Source organism: Spermophilus citellus (genome assembly GCF_964194105.1).
Source record: "Spermophilus citellus genome assembly, chromosome: 3".
In the NCBI taxonomy this organism is placed as follows: domain Eukaryota; kingdom Metazoa; phylum Chordata; class Mammalia; order Rodentia; family Sciuridae; genus Spermophilus; species Spermophilus citellus.
This window is the reverse complement of record NC_138184.1, coordinates 110,168,928-110,184,675: the sequence shown is the minus strand read 5'-3', so window position 1 is coordinate 110,184,675 and position 15,748 is coordinate 110,168,928. Positions and strand designations below refer to the sequence as shown.

The 15,748-nt window shown below is 44.0% G+C and overlaps 2 protein-coding genes across 4 annotated transcripts in view; both read left to right on the top strand.

Annotated features, from left to right (window-relative positions):
- The window catches only part of LIMK2 (LIM domain kinase 2), a 70,989-nt gene that overhangs the window by 24,878 nt on the left and 30,363 nt on the right, over nucleotides 1-15,748 (top strand). The window contains exon 1 of one of the 3 annotated variants that reach the window (XM_081282944.1): nucleotides 14,914-15,343. The exons of the other annotated variants lie outside the window; for them this stretch is intronic. Within the exon in view, the coding sequence (XP_081139070.1) occupies nucleotides 15,291-15,343 (53 nt within the window). The 5' untranslated portion in view covers nucleotides 14,914-15,290. Of the gene's footprint in view, nucleotides 1-14,913; nucleotides 15,344-15,748 lie in introns of those variants that run through there. 3 annotated transcript variants of the gene reach the window in all.
- The window catches only part of SFI1 (SFI1 centrin binding protein), a 322,241-nt gene continuing 316,657 nt past the window's right edge, over nucleotides 10,165-15,748 (top strand). The window contains exon 1 of the mRNA XM_081282923.1: nucleotides 10,165-10,220. The gene's annotated coding sequence lies outside the window, so the exon portion shown is untranslated. The remainder of the gene's footprint in view (nucleotides 10,221-15,748) is intronic.

The window sequence follows — 15,748 nt, the reverse complement described above, 5'->3', positions numbered from 1 at the left end:
CAAAGTCAGGCTGCTTGAGCTTACATCCCAGCTTCACTTACCAGCCACCTGAACATGAGTCAGCAGTGTAATCTCTCTTTGCTGCAGTTTGCTCATCTGTGAAAGGGGAAATATTTTCTGCCTCCAAAAGTTGTTATGCAGATTAAATTCAATCATCTATCTATTCACAGTCTAAGGTCATGGTTAGGACTTGATAGATATTAGCATTTGACATAGTGTCTCTCCCTCTTAAAATATTCTCTTCCCTTGACTTCCAGAACATTATACACTTCTTGTTTTCTCCCATCTCTTTAGTAATTCCAGTTTGCTTATCCTCCTTTGATATTACTCTTCCTCCAGGTGCACTCTATTTTCTCCCTAGAAGTTCTGAACACCCATTGCTTTCACTGTCTTTCATACACAGATGACCCCTGAAAGCAATATCTCCAGCCCCAGCCCTTGTATAGAGCTTTAGACCCATATGTCTTTCTTGACTGTCAATCTGTCATGTCCATTTTAATGTTTTTTGGGCAGCTTAGACTTAGCTGGACTTATGACCATCCCTCTAAAGCTGGCTGTTTGTCCACTGTAACCTATCTCATTGAATGGTACTACCATTGCCTAAGCTAGAGACCTAGGACTCCTTAATATTGCTTCTCTCTTATCCTCCATAGCCAAGTCTATCAGTTTCCTCTCTACATTAGTCAGTCACTTCTTTATTTAGGCACTAGTGATTGAATCCAGGGCGCTTAACTACTAAGCTACATCCCCAGTCCTTTTTTATATTTTTATTTGAGACAGGATCTCGATAATTTGCTGAGGGGCTCGCCGAATTACTGAGGCTGGCCTCAAACTTGTGATCCTCCTGTCTCAGCCACCTGAATCCTTGGAAGTACAAGTATGCACCTACCTCACCTGGATGGTTAGTTTTTAGAGTTTGAGTCTTGATTTGTTGCCCAAGCTGGCCTTGAATTCCTGGGCTCAAGTGATTCTCTTTACTCAACCTCTCAGGTAGCAGGGACTGTAGGTGCACGCCATTACACCCTGCTCAGATTACATTTTGGATGTAATTTGCTCTTTTCCATTTCTCTCACCAGCAGCCTGTTCCAGGCTACCGTCATCTCTTACTGGAACAGCTGTTAAGAAATTGTCTACCCTCCAATCTCCCACAGTCACTCTGCATGTCCCAACCCTTTATCTTCAGCAGTTATAGGATCTTATAAAACAAAAAGTATTTTAAAAATATGGCTACATCACACTCTGTGTTGTATCCTTCCTATGTACTTCCACAGCTTTCTGGTGTTCTTAGATGAAAACCAAAATCCTTAACACCCCCTCCAGTGGAACCATTATCATCTGGCATGTCTTCTGCTTCACTACTCTTTTTCAAAGGATCTAAAACCCCCTCCCCTGTTAATGAGAGCTATGTTCACACTGTGCCCTCAGCCTCTTTTTGCTATCTCACCCACTTTTTCCCTAATTAACTCCTACTCATTGTTCAGATCTTTACCTGAATGGCTCAGGGAAAGAGCTATAGCTCACCCCTGAAGAATAGGTCAGCTCCCCTGTCTGTTTCCATAGACTTTTCTTTTGAAAAGCCTTTTGTCATTTTCATTTTACCTTTATTCCTGTAATCAACTTCTTCATGACATCTTGTGACCTTTTAAGCAAAGACCACAGGGCTTTGTGGGGGTGGAGAGCACTGGGGATTGAACCCAGGGCTTCACACGTGCTAGGCAAGTATTACAACTTCAATTACCATAGGGCTTTTTGTCCCTCATTGTGTCACCAGGGACATATCATTGGTATGGGAGGGAAAATTTGTTGAATGAGTTGCCAGAAGTGGCTAAGAGGTGTGATGTAAGTGGGGCCTTTTCTTACCCTTCCACTTCCCCACATTCTTCCCTTCGTAGCTACCATGGCTGCAGTTCCTGTAAATGGCAGGGAGGAAACAGTTCCAGAAACTGAGTTGTTTTGAAAAGTTGCCTGTAAACAGGGATTGAGGGGAGAAGAGAGGGCTTTGTCTTCTGCCTTTAAAGGAACTGTCCTACCATCAGGAGAAACAAGCTGGAGAGGCTGACCCCCAAGTCCTCCTCTCCAGCAGCAGGTCCTGGGACTGTCCTTCTCTCTAGGTATAATCCAGACCCTGGGTACCTAGTATCTCTGGAGAGAAAGGCAGTGGCGGGACAGTGAGTCCAGCTCACCTCTCTCAGACTGATTGTGTATTGCTCTGAAATATGAAAAATCCTAATTCCGGCGGTAAGTTGTCTTATTTTTTTAAAATTTTCTCTTTGCAGGGTAACATTAGTCAAAGATGCCTAGTAAGTACAGATTAGAAAAATTGACTACTTGCATATTTTCTCTTATTTATACTATAGCTGATTTATAATGGGGAGAGGGATGAATAGCTTGTCAATTCCCTAAGAAACTTGTAAATGAAATTTCCCCTCTGTGAGTCAAACTAATGAGATCTATATAAAATAAAAGTATATCATGTGGCAGTTAAGAGCACAGACTCTAGAACCAGATTGCTTAAGCAGGTTACTTACCCTCTTTGTTTTATCTATAAAATACAGATATTAACTATGCCCTAACTCCTACTGTTGTAGTGAGGGGTAAAGGAGTGAAGTCATGTATAGCACTGGTTGTAAAGCCTTATACAGAGTGAGTGCTCTTAAGTGTTAGCCATTTGATATTAGCTGCTAAAGAGGCACATGTCTCCCAGAACTGAACTGTATGTGAGTTAGTGATCATTCCACCTATCTAAAGATGGAAAAGTAAGGTTTTTGTTTTTTCCTAGTGAAATTTAGCTTAAAAACCAGCATAATAATTAGTAAGCAGCCACTACCAAAACAGTAATTGGCCAACAGTGAAACAAACAGCAGTAAAACAAAGAGAAAAGTCAGTGAGACAAAACTAGTAATGTGTCTAAATAAAGATGCTAAATCTGGTCACTAGAAAGGGCTTCTTTGTTGTAGGCAGGGCTAGTTTGGCTGACTCACCACTGCTCAGGATAAAACCTCTTCATGGCTGCGCATTTCCCTCTAAATCTGTAGTTCATGTTCACAGAGCAACAAGCAATCCCAGGTTCCTGGGATTTGGGGTTTTTTGAGACAGGATCTCACTATTTTGCCCAGACTGGTCTTGAACTCTTGGATGCAAGTGATTCTCCTGCCTCATCCTTCTGAATAAGTAGGGCTACAGGTATGCTCACTGCCATGCCTGACTGTGAGATTCTGAATAACAGGAAAGATCTGGAAGCAGGGCCTGGGTGGATGGTGCTTTAATGTCATTTGTCAAATCCTAAGTTGGTAAAGTTAGAACAGAACCATCACAGCATGTCTGTACCTATCTGGGCATTGTGAATTCCTATTTCTAGACCTAAGAGCCAAGAAAAACAGTCTCAGATTAGGATCTTTCACCCAAGGTACCAGCCTTGAATCGGTCTCTGGGTGGTCAGCCAGACAACCTTCTCTAACCACCTTCCCTGCCACCATTGCTTCTTTCGGCATTGACCCTATTAAGTGTGGTCTTTGCTCACCTAAATCCTTCCTTTTACAGAGAAAGAAATTGAAGCCCAGAGAGGTTTAATGGCTTGTCTAAGATCACACAACAAGATTATTGTTAACTAGGGCAAATTCTCAGGTCTTCTCTGCAGGGCTCTTCTAGAATTGTCTAGGGATTTGTTGAGGTGTTCAAAGGATTTTTTCCCCCAGTGCATCAAGAAGAGCAATGTTCATGTGAATGCAGCATTTGATACTGAATGACAGACATTACATTTTCTTTCCTTCCTCCCTCCTTCCCTTCCTTCCCTCCTCCTTTCCTTCCTTCTTGTATTGTTAATCAAACCCAGGGTCACATACATTATTGCCGGGCAAGCACTCTACTACTGGACCACATTCCCAGCTTCTACATTTTCTAATATTAGTATTATGAAGCAGCAGTGGGTGGTTGTCTACAGGGATTGCAATCCCATTCTAAGAGATTACAGCCCTTACAGACAAATCTCAGCTGTTAAAATGACCAGGTCAGCAAGAGACGTGGCCTCAAGACAAAGGCATAGTCTGCTATTAGGAAACACTAGTTGGGGCAGCCTGGTGATACACACCTGTAATCCCAGCTACTTGAGAGGCTGAAGCAGGATGAACGCAAGTTTAAGGACAGCCTCAGGAATTTAGGGAAACTCCATCTAAAAATTAAACTTAAAAGGGATTAGGGTTGTGGCTCAGAGGTGGAGCGCTCACCTAGCACATGTGAAGCACTGGGTTCAATTCTCAGCACCACATATAAATAAATAAAACAAAGTCATTGTGTCCATCTATAACTTAAATAAATAAATAAACTTAAAAAAGGGCTGGGCGTGGTGGCACATGCCTGTAATCCCAGCTGCTTGGGAGACTGAAGTAGGAGGATCTCAAGTTCAAAGCCAGTCTCAGCAAAAGTGAGGTGCTAAGCAACTCAGTGAGACCCTGTCTCTAAATAAAATACAAAGTAGGGTTGGGGATGTGGCTCAGTAGTTGAGTGCCCCTGAGTTCAATCCAGTACCAAAAATAAAAACTTAAAAAAGGGGGCTGGGGCTCAGAGAGAGAGAGCACTTTTCTAGCACATGTGAGGCACTGGGTTCGATCCTCAGCACCACATAAAAATAAATAAATAAAGGTTTTGTGTTCATCTGCAACCAAAAAAATATTTTAAAAAAGGGAGGGCACCAGGCACCAATGGTACACACCTGTAATCCCTGTGATTTGGGAGACTGAGCAAGAGGATCAAGTTTAAAGCCAGCCTCAATAACTTAGCAAGGCCCATAACAACTTAGCAAGACCCCATTGCAAAATAAAAATATAAAGGACTGGAGAGGATGTAGGTCAGCGGTAGAGTGCCCCGGCATGACATTAAAAAGTCATGACACCTGTCTCTAAAAAGTAAACTGCCAGGGTGCACACCAATAATCCCAGTAGCTCTGGAGGCTGAGACTGGAGGATCACAAATTTGAGGCCAACCTCAGCAAATTAGCAAGGCCCTAAACAATTTAGGGAGATCTGTTTCAAAATAAAAAACAAAAAGGGCTGGGGATGTAGCTCAGTGGTAAAGTACCACTGGGTTCAAGTAAACATTTAACTGGCCAGCAGACTTAATGAGAACGTATACACAATTAGCCATAGACGTAAGGCATAAATGCCTGCCCATTCAGGCAGTCAAATTGGCAACCGAAAACCAGCATTCTCTTTGGTGTCTTGGACTTTGTATTTTGTATATTGGGAGTCTCTGCCTGTTTAATACCTCTGAGAACTCTGCATGTGGGCAACTCTTTAGCCAGAATCACTGTCCTTTGGTGATCTACCCTTGCTGTCTGCCACCATACCAGGCTCTTCTCTATCCCTGCTCACGTGTGCCCTGCATTACAGCTTATGGTTATACTGTGTTATGTGAGCATACCAGGCTCTTTTATGCCCCAGTGCATTTGCACATGTTGTTCCTTCAGGCTGGGAGCCTCTTGTCTGCTTGGCAATCAGCCTGTTGTTGTCAGCTGATACATCCTCTCCTCTGTGGAGGAACCCCACCCCCACCCTGCCAAGTCACCATTACTCCTCCCCACCAATCAGAAGATAGTTTTTCCTTCTCTTGTTATCTTCCTCATACCACAGTTATATCCCTGTTGGTATTTGTTTACATGTTCAGCAGCGCTCTTAGAGTATAAAATTTCCAAGGGTGGAGCCATACCTAATTCATCTTTGTATCCCAGAGCTTAGCAGAGTGCATAGAATACAGCAGGCATTCAGAGTGTTTGCTGGGTGACTGGTGCATTTGTCAAGTGACTCTTAGGGCACTGTAATAAAGCCCTTCCAGTGAGCACCCTCACCATCTCTTTGCTCTGCAGTATTCTCTCAAGCAAGATCTTTTCTTTTGAAGTAGCCAGTGGAATAAGATCTGAATGTTAAACCATCAAAGCCAGGGCCTCAAGGGACAACATGCTTTCTGCAACTATAGCAGCCCACCTTGTTATTTTGCCTCCTTTTTTCTCCACTGCCTGCCCCCAAGGCTAAAATCCCTCTCTCCCCACCCCAGGAGGCGCTAAAGGGCCATCAACAAATTTTCATTCTTTGTGCTTATCACCATTACCAAGAAAATCCTGAGTACTGTATGCAAGACTTGATCAGACTTGAATTAAGGTTATTTCCTTTTGTGACTCAATCATAATTCTCGTCATGCTTTCCTGACTACACTTGGTCACGCTTATGATCAGATCAGAGGATGCTCCATTTCACTCTGTCAGTAGCACTGACTTGTAGAAGCAGAGATCATTTGAAAATTGGCTAATGTGTGTTTGTTTTGAATTTGTTTTGTTCCAGAGATAACTTTTCTCGGGCTGATCCTATCCTCATCACCTTTTCATAACATACCCTGAGCACCACTGCAGTGTTTCTGAGGAAGGAGGGAGGCAGCTGTGATGGGGTTACAAATGAGAAAGAACAGCCTCAGTGAACTGAGGCTTAACAACATGACAATTGACAAACTTCTTTATTTATTAAGCAGCATTCAAAATAAAGATGAACAGCCTGTCTGTGCGTCCATTTCCTCATTTGTAACAAGGGAATAATAGTGATCTATTCTGCCTGCCTTGAAGGGTTAGTATGAGAGTAAAATAAAATCAAGAGATAAAGCACTTATAAAGGAATGAAGCTTTGGCTTTCAATCTTCAGTGTGCATCACAAACACTAGGATTTGTTTAAAATACAAGTTCTTAGCTCCAATCTCAGTGACTCTGATTCTGTATGCCTAGGAAGAAGCCCAGGAAAACTTCATTTTCTTTTTTCTATTTTTCCTTTCTTTTTCCCACTTGGTACTGGGGATTGAACCCAGGGGCACTTTACCTCTGACCTACATCCTCATTTCTTATTAAGACAGGGGTGTTTTATTTATTTTGATACAGGGTCTCTTTAAGTTGCTGAGCATCACAACATGTCTGAGGACTAGCCTTAAACTTGTGATCCTCCTGTCTTTGGCCTTCCAAGTTGTTGGGATTAGAGGTGTGCATCAACAGCACCCATTTTCAACAAGCACTTCATTTTCAACAAGCTGCTCAGAGAAATCCAGTGCAGTCATTCTTTCAGGTAACTGTCCATAAATACTACTGTAAATCAAACAACAAGTATTAAATAGGTATTTGAGAGAGCTTTGAGTGTTTGGGACCTGGAATCCAAAGACTTGATTAAATTCCAGCTGTGCCAATTCCTCCACCTATGACTTTGAACAACACTGTTTCTGTGACCCTTAGTTCCCTCATAGGTCAAAAAAGCAATGACAACCCTGACCGGGCACAGAGGCCCATGCCTGTAATCCCAGAGGCTTGGAAGGCTGAGGCAGGAGGATCTTGAGTTCAAAGTCAGCCTCTGCAAAAGCGAGGCACTGAGCAACTCAGTGAGACCTGTCTCTAAATAAAATTCAAAATAGGGCTGGGGATGTGGCCCAGTGTTCTAGTGCCCCTGAGTTTAATCCCCAGTACCCCCGCTCCCCCAAAAAAGCAATGACAACCAACCTCATAGGGTTATGAGAATTAAATGAGAGCATGTGTGAGCAAGCCCATCTGAGTGCCTGGGCTTGTGAAACTGAGTCAGTGTTTTCTAGAGTCAAAGCTAAATATTCACCACTTTTGGAATTGGATGCCATGTTAATAAACACCAGGCAAAAGTCATCTACCTTAATAAGATATCATGGAAAGAAAAAAGAATTGATGTGGTATCTATGTAGTCCAGTCCCTTGTTTCACAGCCCATGAACTTCAAATTAGGAAACACAAGATATATGACAGTATCCAATCAAATGATTTTTAGACCACGGAAATTATTTCCCCATATACTGAAGAAAGGGAATGGAAAATATTGACATAATCATGAAACCACTGTTAGTAACTTTGGAGAAATTATGGAGAATGGGAGCAACACCCCAAAGAATAATTACTGTTTGTTCTACACCAGCTATATATCATGCACTGGAGATCTATTAATGCAATTAAAATGGAGACAACTAACTGGCCAATTTTCAAAAATGGAAGAAAAAGAGATCCTGCAAAAAAATAAATTTGTGATCCTTTCCTTTTGACTCAGTAAAATTCTGGGCAGGTGATGGAATAGGTGGGCTGAGAGCACTTAGTAAAGGAGCTGATCACTTAGGACTCAGCAATAGTAAATTAGCAATGACTAGTTAGATTTAACTTCATGTTTTTACTATCTTAGTAGTCATGAAATCCACTCATGGATTTCCAAAGCATTTGATATGCTTTCTCATGATATCCTGATGGTAAGAATTATGGGCAGGAAATATAGAAAATTCTAATATAAGAACTTAACATACCCAGAATTTGAACCTCTATATTATATAGAGGCAGGATTCCCAAACGCATCACTAGGGCTCATATTAGGAAAGAGTTTAGGGTTTTCGATCAGCAAATCCTGCAGTCCTGCTTTTATCCTCAATCTTGCCCTGCCTAGCCCTGTTCACCTGGATAAATTACTTAACATCTCTGGACTTCTCTTGCCCTTCCTATTCTGTATGTACCCTCAAGAGGTTGTTGGAGAGACTAAACCTTGAATTGAAAATGCTTTTTTTTTTTTTTTCTTCACTGCTAGGGATTGATTCCAGGGGCCCTTTGCCACTGAGCTACACCCCCATCTTTCTTGTGTTTCATTTTGAGATGTTCTCCCTAATTTGTTTTGGATGCTCTTGAACTTGTGATCCTCCTGCCTCAGCCTCCTGAGTTACTTACATTACAAATGTGCCCTGAAAATGCTTTAGAAATATTAGTGTTAATCATCACTCTTACAGTATTGTAGTCACTCATAAGAGGGGCCCAGAATCATGTTTATATATTGGGCATTTCTGGATACCTGGTGTGGGCCAGGCCTGTGCTGGGGACCAAGAATACCTAGCACCTGCCCTCGTGTAATTTCATCTATTAGTAGAAACCAGGTATGGTGGCACATGCCTGTGATCCCAGCAACTTGGGAGGCTGAGGCAGATCACAAGTTCAAGGCCAGTCTCTGGCAACTTAGAAATCCTCAGCAACTTGGCAAGAACCTGTCTCAAAATAAAAATTTAAACTGTCTGGGGACATAGCTCAGTGGTAAAGTGCCCCTGGGTTCAATCCCCAGTACCACACACACATACATAAAGTGACCTGGCATTAAATATGGATGCAGAAACTTTTCTGTGTGTGATAGGCTTAGGGACATGTCAAAGGAACCCTTCTGAGAGGAAAATGAGTGTTCTTTTGTAGTTGGTCTACAAAAAGAGAAGATAGCTTCCAACTGGAGATTTAAGAGATTGCAGAAGGAACTAAGAGCATACAGGTTTGGGGAGTTTCCGGTGAGAGCCTTCTGTTGTCTTGTCAGGAAATGGAGAAGGACAGCAGGTGGCCAAAGCGGCAGTTCTGGTGGGGAGACGAAAGCAGTAGTACTGGGGTCTTGAGTGCAGTGCACCTAGCAGGTTTTACTGTTGGACATGAGCCCTAGGAATCTGCATGAGGTGCTTGTTATAAATCATGGGACTTCTTTATGTTGCTATTCATTTATGATTTTTAAAAAGCTGCATTTCAGTGTAAGCAACTGCAAGCAGTATCCAAATAGTAGAAAATGCATGTAGTCTCATCCCTGTTTCTTATCTCACTACCCTACAGGAGAAACTGATAACCATGTGGTAAGAATCTTTCAGGTAGTCTCTGAGATATATGCATAAACATTTTTTAAACAATGGTGGTCACTATATACTGTACACTGTCTTTGAAACTTGAATTTTTACTCTTACCCAGGACAATTTCTATTTCAGTATCTAGGAGCTAGGCACAGTGGCATATAACTGTTATCCTGGCTAACTGGGAGGCTGAAACAGGAAGATTTTAAGTTCTAAGTCAGTCTAAGCAACTTAGCAAGACCTTGTCTCAAGATTTAAAAAAAAAAAAATTAATATATTTTTTATAACTTTATTTTATTTTTTTTTTATATGGTGTTGAAGATTGAACCCAGTGCCTCACATGTGCTAGGCAAATGTTCTACCATTGAGCTACAACTCTAGCCTCAAGATAAAATTTTTTTTTTTTTTTTAAAGAGAGAGTGAGAGAGGGGAGAGAGAGAGAGAGAGAGAGAGAGAGAGAGAGAATTTTTAATATTTATTTTTTAGTTCTCGCGGACACAACATCTTTGTTGGTATGTGGTGCTGAGGATCGAACCCGGGCCGCACGCATGCCAGGTGAGCGCGCTACCGCTTGAGCCACATCCCCAGCCCCAAGATAAAATTTTTTAACAAGGGATTGGGGGTATCACTCAGTTGTAGAGTGCTTGCTTGTCTAGCATTCCAGAGGCCCAGGATTCAATCCTTAGTACCTGGGGGGAAAAAAACAAACCTTAGGTGCTACCTCATTATTTGTAACAGCTGCACACTGTTTCGCTATTTTAGCCCACCCCCACTGGTGGACACATGGACTATTTCTAATCTGTGTGTTTCTGTGTGGTGCTGGGGCCTCAGGTGTGCGAACTCTACCACTGAGATATATCCTAGTGGCAAATTATTCCTAATCTTTTAGCATTGAGCAGCTGTAGGAATATTTCTCTAGGCAAAATTTCTGGCATTGGAATTGCTGGGAGCCCTGTTTTAGAAAGACAGCTGCTACCGTAGTGTAAAGTAAATTGGAAGAGAGGAGGAGCAGAAACAGGAATGATGGTCAGCCGAAGAAGGGGCCATGCTTATCAGTCAGGATTCAGAGGCTCCAGGGTCCTTGGGATCTACCTTCCCTGGTTAAAATCCTCCTAGCCAGTAGAGGGCCTCATACAAACACAGTTCCCTGGGCTTTGGATTGTTTAACCAGAGTTGTCTTCCAAATAGAAGGAGGTGATTCATTCATTCACTACTACTCACCAGAGCATTCAGTGAGGGCTATTGGCTTTGAAGCTGTTCTCCAGACTGTGGCAGTTACAGACACCTTGAAACCCCATGTTCCAGCTGGTTCTGAGTAGTCAGTTGCTCAGCTCCTTGCCAGGCTTCCAACTTGTGAAATGTGCAGGAGATTAGCACCTCTCCTGTCATTTTATCCCGACCATAACTGCCAGTCCAAGGATCCTTGCAGTTGCCTCTGGCATTGGTAACTGCTGAATCCTCTGCCAGCTGCTCTGGGGACCTGCAAAAACAGCTTTTCCTCTGGGACCAGTTTCCAAGGACAGCATGGGGGAAATTATGTCTTCCATTATAACTTATCACTTCCCAGTTCTGGGTGATTTGGGCCCTTTGACTTTGGCCATTAGGAACCATACACTTGGGTCTGAACAGAAAATGTCTTATCACATCTGATGGTCAGTCCTCCTGAAGCCTGGATTTACAGAGGTCAAATCAGTTCCACCTGGGAGGGTCTTCACTTTTAGTTCGGGACACTAGAAATTGGCTGCCCTTCTTGAAGGGGGAGGCAGTTTTGTGGCACTGAGAAGTCCTCTCACCAGTTCCCCACCCACCCGCTGCATCCTTTGTAAGGGGAGTGGGGGAAGAGAAAGCCTGCATCCTCCTGCTTGCATTCCTAGACACCGACTCACTGCGCCCGCCGCCACTGGAACAGCAGAGCTGTGTGAAATGTCAAGAGGAGTTATGCTCATGGGTTCCCTGGCCTCAAGTCTCTTTGTGGCGTGCATTTTCTACCTTCTACATTCTCTTCATCAGATAGAAATCAGAGGGTGCAATTAGAAGATGATTTGCTAGTTCCAGTCTTAATTTAGGGGCCCTCCTTGCCTGATCGAATTACAGGGGAACATAATATATTTTTGGTGAGAAGTAGTTGGCTCTGTAGCTAGAAGAAAGCGTTTCTGGCTCTTCAGCTGTGTAGTTCTTGCAGTATCCTGTGTGTTGTCCCCACCCTTCCACCCCTTCCTCCTCTGTGTCTCTTGTGTGGCCCCAAAGTCAGGATTCTGATCCTTGCAAGGCCAGCCCAAGAGGTTCAACTCAACTTTAGACCCAAAGAAAACAGGGAGCCCTTCACAACCTCACAGGGCTGAAAACTACTGAAGCTGAAAGCTATTTAGAGACCTAATCAAGGCCCAGACAGAGACAGGGACTAAAGGCCACATAGCTAGCCTATGGTAGTTGTAACAATAGTCCTAATGATATTAACAGCTAACATTTATCAACCCTTAATGTGTTCCAGACTTGGTGCCAAGGGCTTACATGCAGCACATTGTCGCATTCAAACCCAGACAGTCTGGCTGTGAGCCCAGGCTGCGCTCCAGTACAGCATGGTAGAGCACAGTCTATACTGTCTAGGTTCAAATCCTGGCTTCACTTCTAAATTATACAGCTAGATGACCTCAGGCAAATGATTTAATCTTTCTGCACCCCAGTTCCTTTATCTGTAAAAAAAAAAAAAAAAAGAAAGAAAGAAAAGAAAAGTGGGGCGAGGATCACAGCTCTTCCAAACAGTGTGGATTAAAATCCATTCATATATACAGGTAGGGTACGCAAGCAGTGCCTGGTGCAGGTTGGGCACCCATTCAATGGGCACTGCCTCTGGGGCTGGATGTGGTGTCTAAGTTCTGCACAAATGCCAGAAGCTGCTCTTTGTTATTAAAGGCAGTGAGCAGAATGGTTGAACTCTGTAGCTTTAGAACACAAACTGGTGGGCAAATGTTTACTTACTGCCTGAAATTTTCATATTTTTAAATGGTTGTAAGGAGAGAAAAAGACTATTTCGTGACACATGAAAATTATATGAAATTGATTTCACTGTCCACAAATAAAGTTTTATTGGAATATAGCCTTGTCCATTTGTGTATATTTCATATATGGCAGCTTTGATACTATAATGGTATAGTTGAGTAGTAGTGACAGAATCTGTATGTCCCAAAACCTAAAGTATCTGTACTCTGGCCCCTTACAGAAAATGTTTTCTGACCCCTGCTCTAGAAGCATACTTTACTGGGTTTGAAATCCAGCCTCACCCTTACCACTTACCAGCTATTTTGTGTTTAGGCTAATAACTGAAATATGAAGTTTCCTTATCTGTTAATTGGGTTATAACCTCTGCCTTATACAGTGACAATTTAAATATGATAGGTAATAGAAGGATAGTGCTTAACACAGGGCCTGAAATATACTAAATGCTCAATAAATACAGGATACAAACCCAGTATCTGTCTATCCATCTCTTTTTCCCTTTCTCTCTCACTCCAGCAATGAGATTGAACCAAGGACACTTCACTGCTTAGCAATAGTAACCACATCCTTAGCCCTTTTTACTTTTTGTTTTAAAGCATTCTTGCTAAGTTGCCCAAGCTGGCCTTGAATTTGTGATCCTCCTGCCTTAGCCTCCCCAGTAGCTGGGATTACAGGTGTATGCCATCATGCCCAGCTCCAGTCTCTCTGACCACACTCATTATTATTCCTGTGCCTAATTGGAGGAATGGGAAAAGACTTTCTTGTAACCCAAAGATTTTTTTTACTACCACCTTTGTCACAGACTTTCCTGCCATGTTTCACAATGACAGACAGCAGCTGCAAGGCAACTCTGGATCTTTCCAGTGGAGAGGGGTATGTGCTTAATGGGAGACAGCCTGTGTCACTGCTTCAAGTCCAATAGTGAAGTCTGGGCACTCCTGTCTCTTCCAGCAGCCTTTTTTCTCACAGCCCTGCAGGCCAGAGGGATAAGGGGCTTTCTCCATTGAATGCTCAGGTTTCACCAGCCTCACAGCAGATATATAGGCCTGTCATCCCCAAAGGCACCCCAGGCTTTCTCCATTGTGCCTCATTTTATAGGTTTTAATGGTTAAGGGACTTCACTTATCCCTTAACCATTGCTTCTGCCAGTATGGTACGTTTAGACACAGTGGAAGAAGCACCACTGCCCACTGAGGCCAAGTGATGGCATTCTGGGAATGAATGAGAGGGCACAAGTGACCTGGCTCCAAATACAGTCAGTGGGCTTTGAAAGAGATGTTTCCCCTGAAGGGAAGGAATGAAGCATGGTGTTTGAGAGCTGCAGCTCTGGGGTCACAGTGGCCAACATATAAATCCCAGTCCCCTACTGACTGGCTTTTTGGCCTTGTGTAAGTTACCTAATCTCCCTCTACCTCACTTTTTTTTTTCAGTACTAGGGATTAAACATTGAACCCAGAGGCGTTTTACCACTGAGCTCTATCCTCAGCCTTTTTTTATTTTTTATTTTGAAACTGGGTCTTGCTAAGCTGCTGAGGGTCTCATTGAATTGCTGAGGCTGGCCTCAAACTTGTAATCCTCCTGCCTCAGCCTCCCAAGTCATTGGGATTACAGGTGTGCGCCACCACGCCTGGTTTGTACCTCACTTTCCTAGTTTATAAAGTGGGCTTAATTCCTATCTCAGAGAAACAAGAGTACGCTTACAGTGCTTGCCACATAGAATCACATTAGGTGTTGGTTAATACTCTGGGCCTTGTTTCCTCATCTGTAGCAAAGCCCTGACCCAGAATGGAAGTGGGAGCTCCCATGGGCCAGCTCTTTGGGATGTCCCAGACCAGTCTGAGGAAAAGGGTAAATGGGGGCCCTAATACCAGGACAGAGTAGAAGCCATCCTAGAGCTGAGGATTTCTCTGGAGCTGTCTATCCTGCAGAGGTTCCTCCTTTCTGGGGGAATGGCTCTGCCTGGAGCTGGCATCCTGTGCTTCACCTCTGAGCAGATTTACTGTCTTAGGTAGTTCTTCAGGCTGGGGACATTGGAGTCAGATGCACTGACCCTCTCCTACACTGTCCTTCTCTGAGCTCTGGGATGGACGCTCTCGGCCAGCCCTAGTTATTGTCTGCAGCGCCTGCCTGCAGCCTCGCTCCGGCCCAGCTCCACCCCTTGCTGCAAGGTCTGTTTCCTAACAGCTGCTCCAACCACACACCTCGATTCTGCAAGAGCCCCTCCTCTTCCTCCCTCCCTCCCTCCCTCATTCGGGGGTGGAACTGAAGAAGAAAGCTAACTTGACAGCAGCGCTTCTTTCTTAGCTAGTCACCAACCCCTGCCCAAGAATGCCTGTATGTGTATAACCTCTGCAGAGAGGTGGTTGTCTGGGAGTCCCAAGGGGCCATCTGAGCTTCCGAGAACTAGGGAGGAGCCGTCCCAGCCATGAACCCCTGCGGGAATTTGGTGGGGGCCAAGTGGCCTGGAGTCCTCACCCTCCTCCTGCTGCTCCGGAGGGAGAGGTGAGCGTGCAGGGCAGCTCGCCCCCAGCCAGAGGAACCAGGACCTGTCATGGTGGCCGTCTGCAGCTGGCCTGAGGCACTCCCAGACGGGTTTGCAGCTGAGCCTGTTAGTCTTGTGGGAAGAAGATGGGGAGTTACTTGTCCGTCCCAGCTTACTTCACCTCCAGAGACCCTTTTCGGTGAGTTGGTCTCCGAGTTCTCTTTCTCATCTTCTCTCCTGGCCCCCTGTCCTGAGAGGAGGGCAGAAGGCTTCCTGAATCTGCTTCTCTGACTTCACTTATCCCTTAACCATTGCTTCTGCCAGGCAGAACCTGCCTGGTAAAGGGGACCCAACTTGTCCTGGAAATGGTGAGGTGAGGGGTAAGCCCAGAAGGAGGCTTCTAGGGAGCTCCAGTTCTCTTCCTTCCCAGACACACCTGGAAGAGCCTCCAAAAGATACCGCTGACATGGCCTGTTCTTAGTGTTACTGCTTCCAGGGGAAGAGCACAAATAGGTGCTGTTCTTCCAGCTCTCACATGTCTTACCTGCAGGCCATGCTGCCTGCCCAAGAATTTGTCCCAACAAGCAGGACAGGCAGGTTTTGC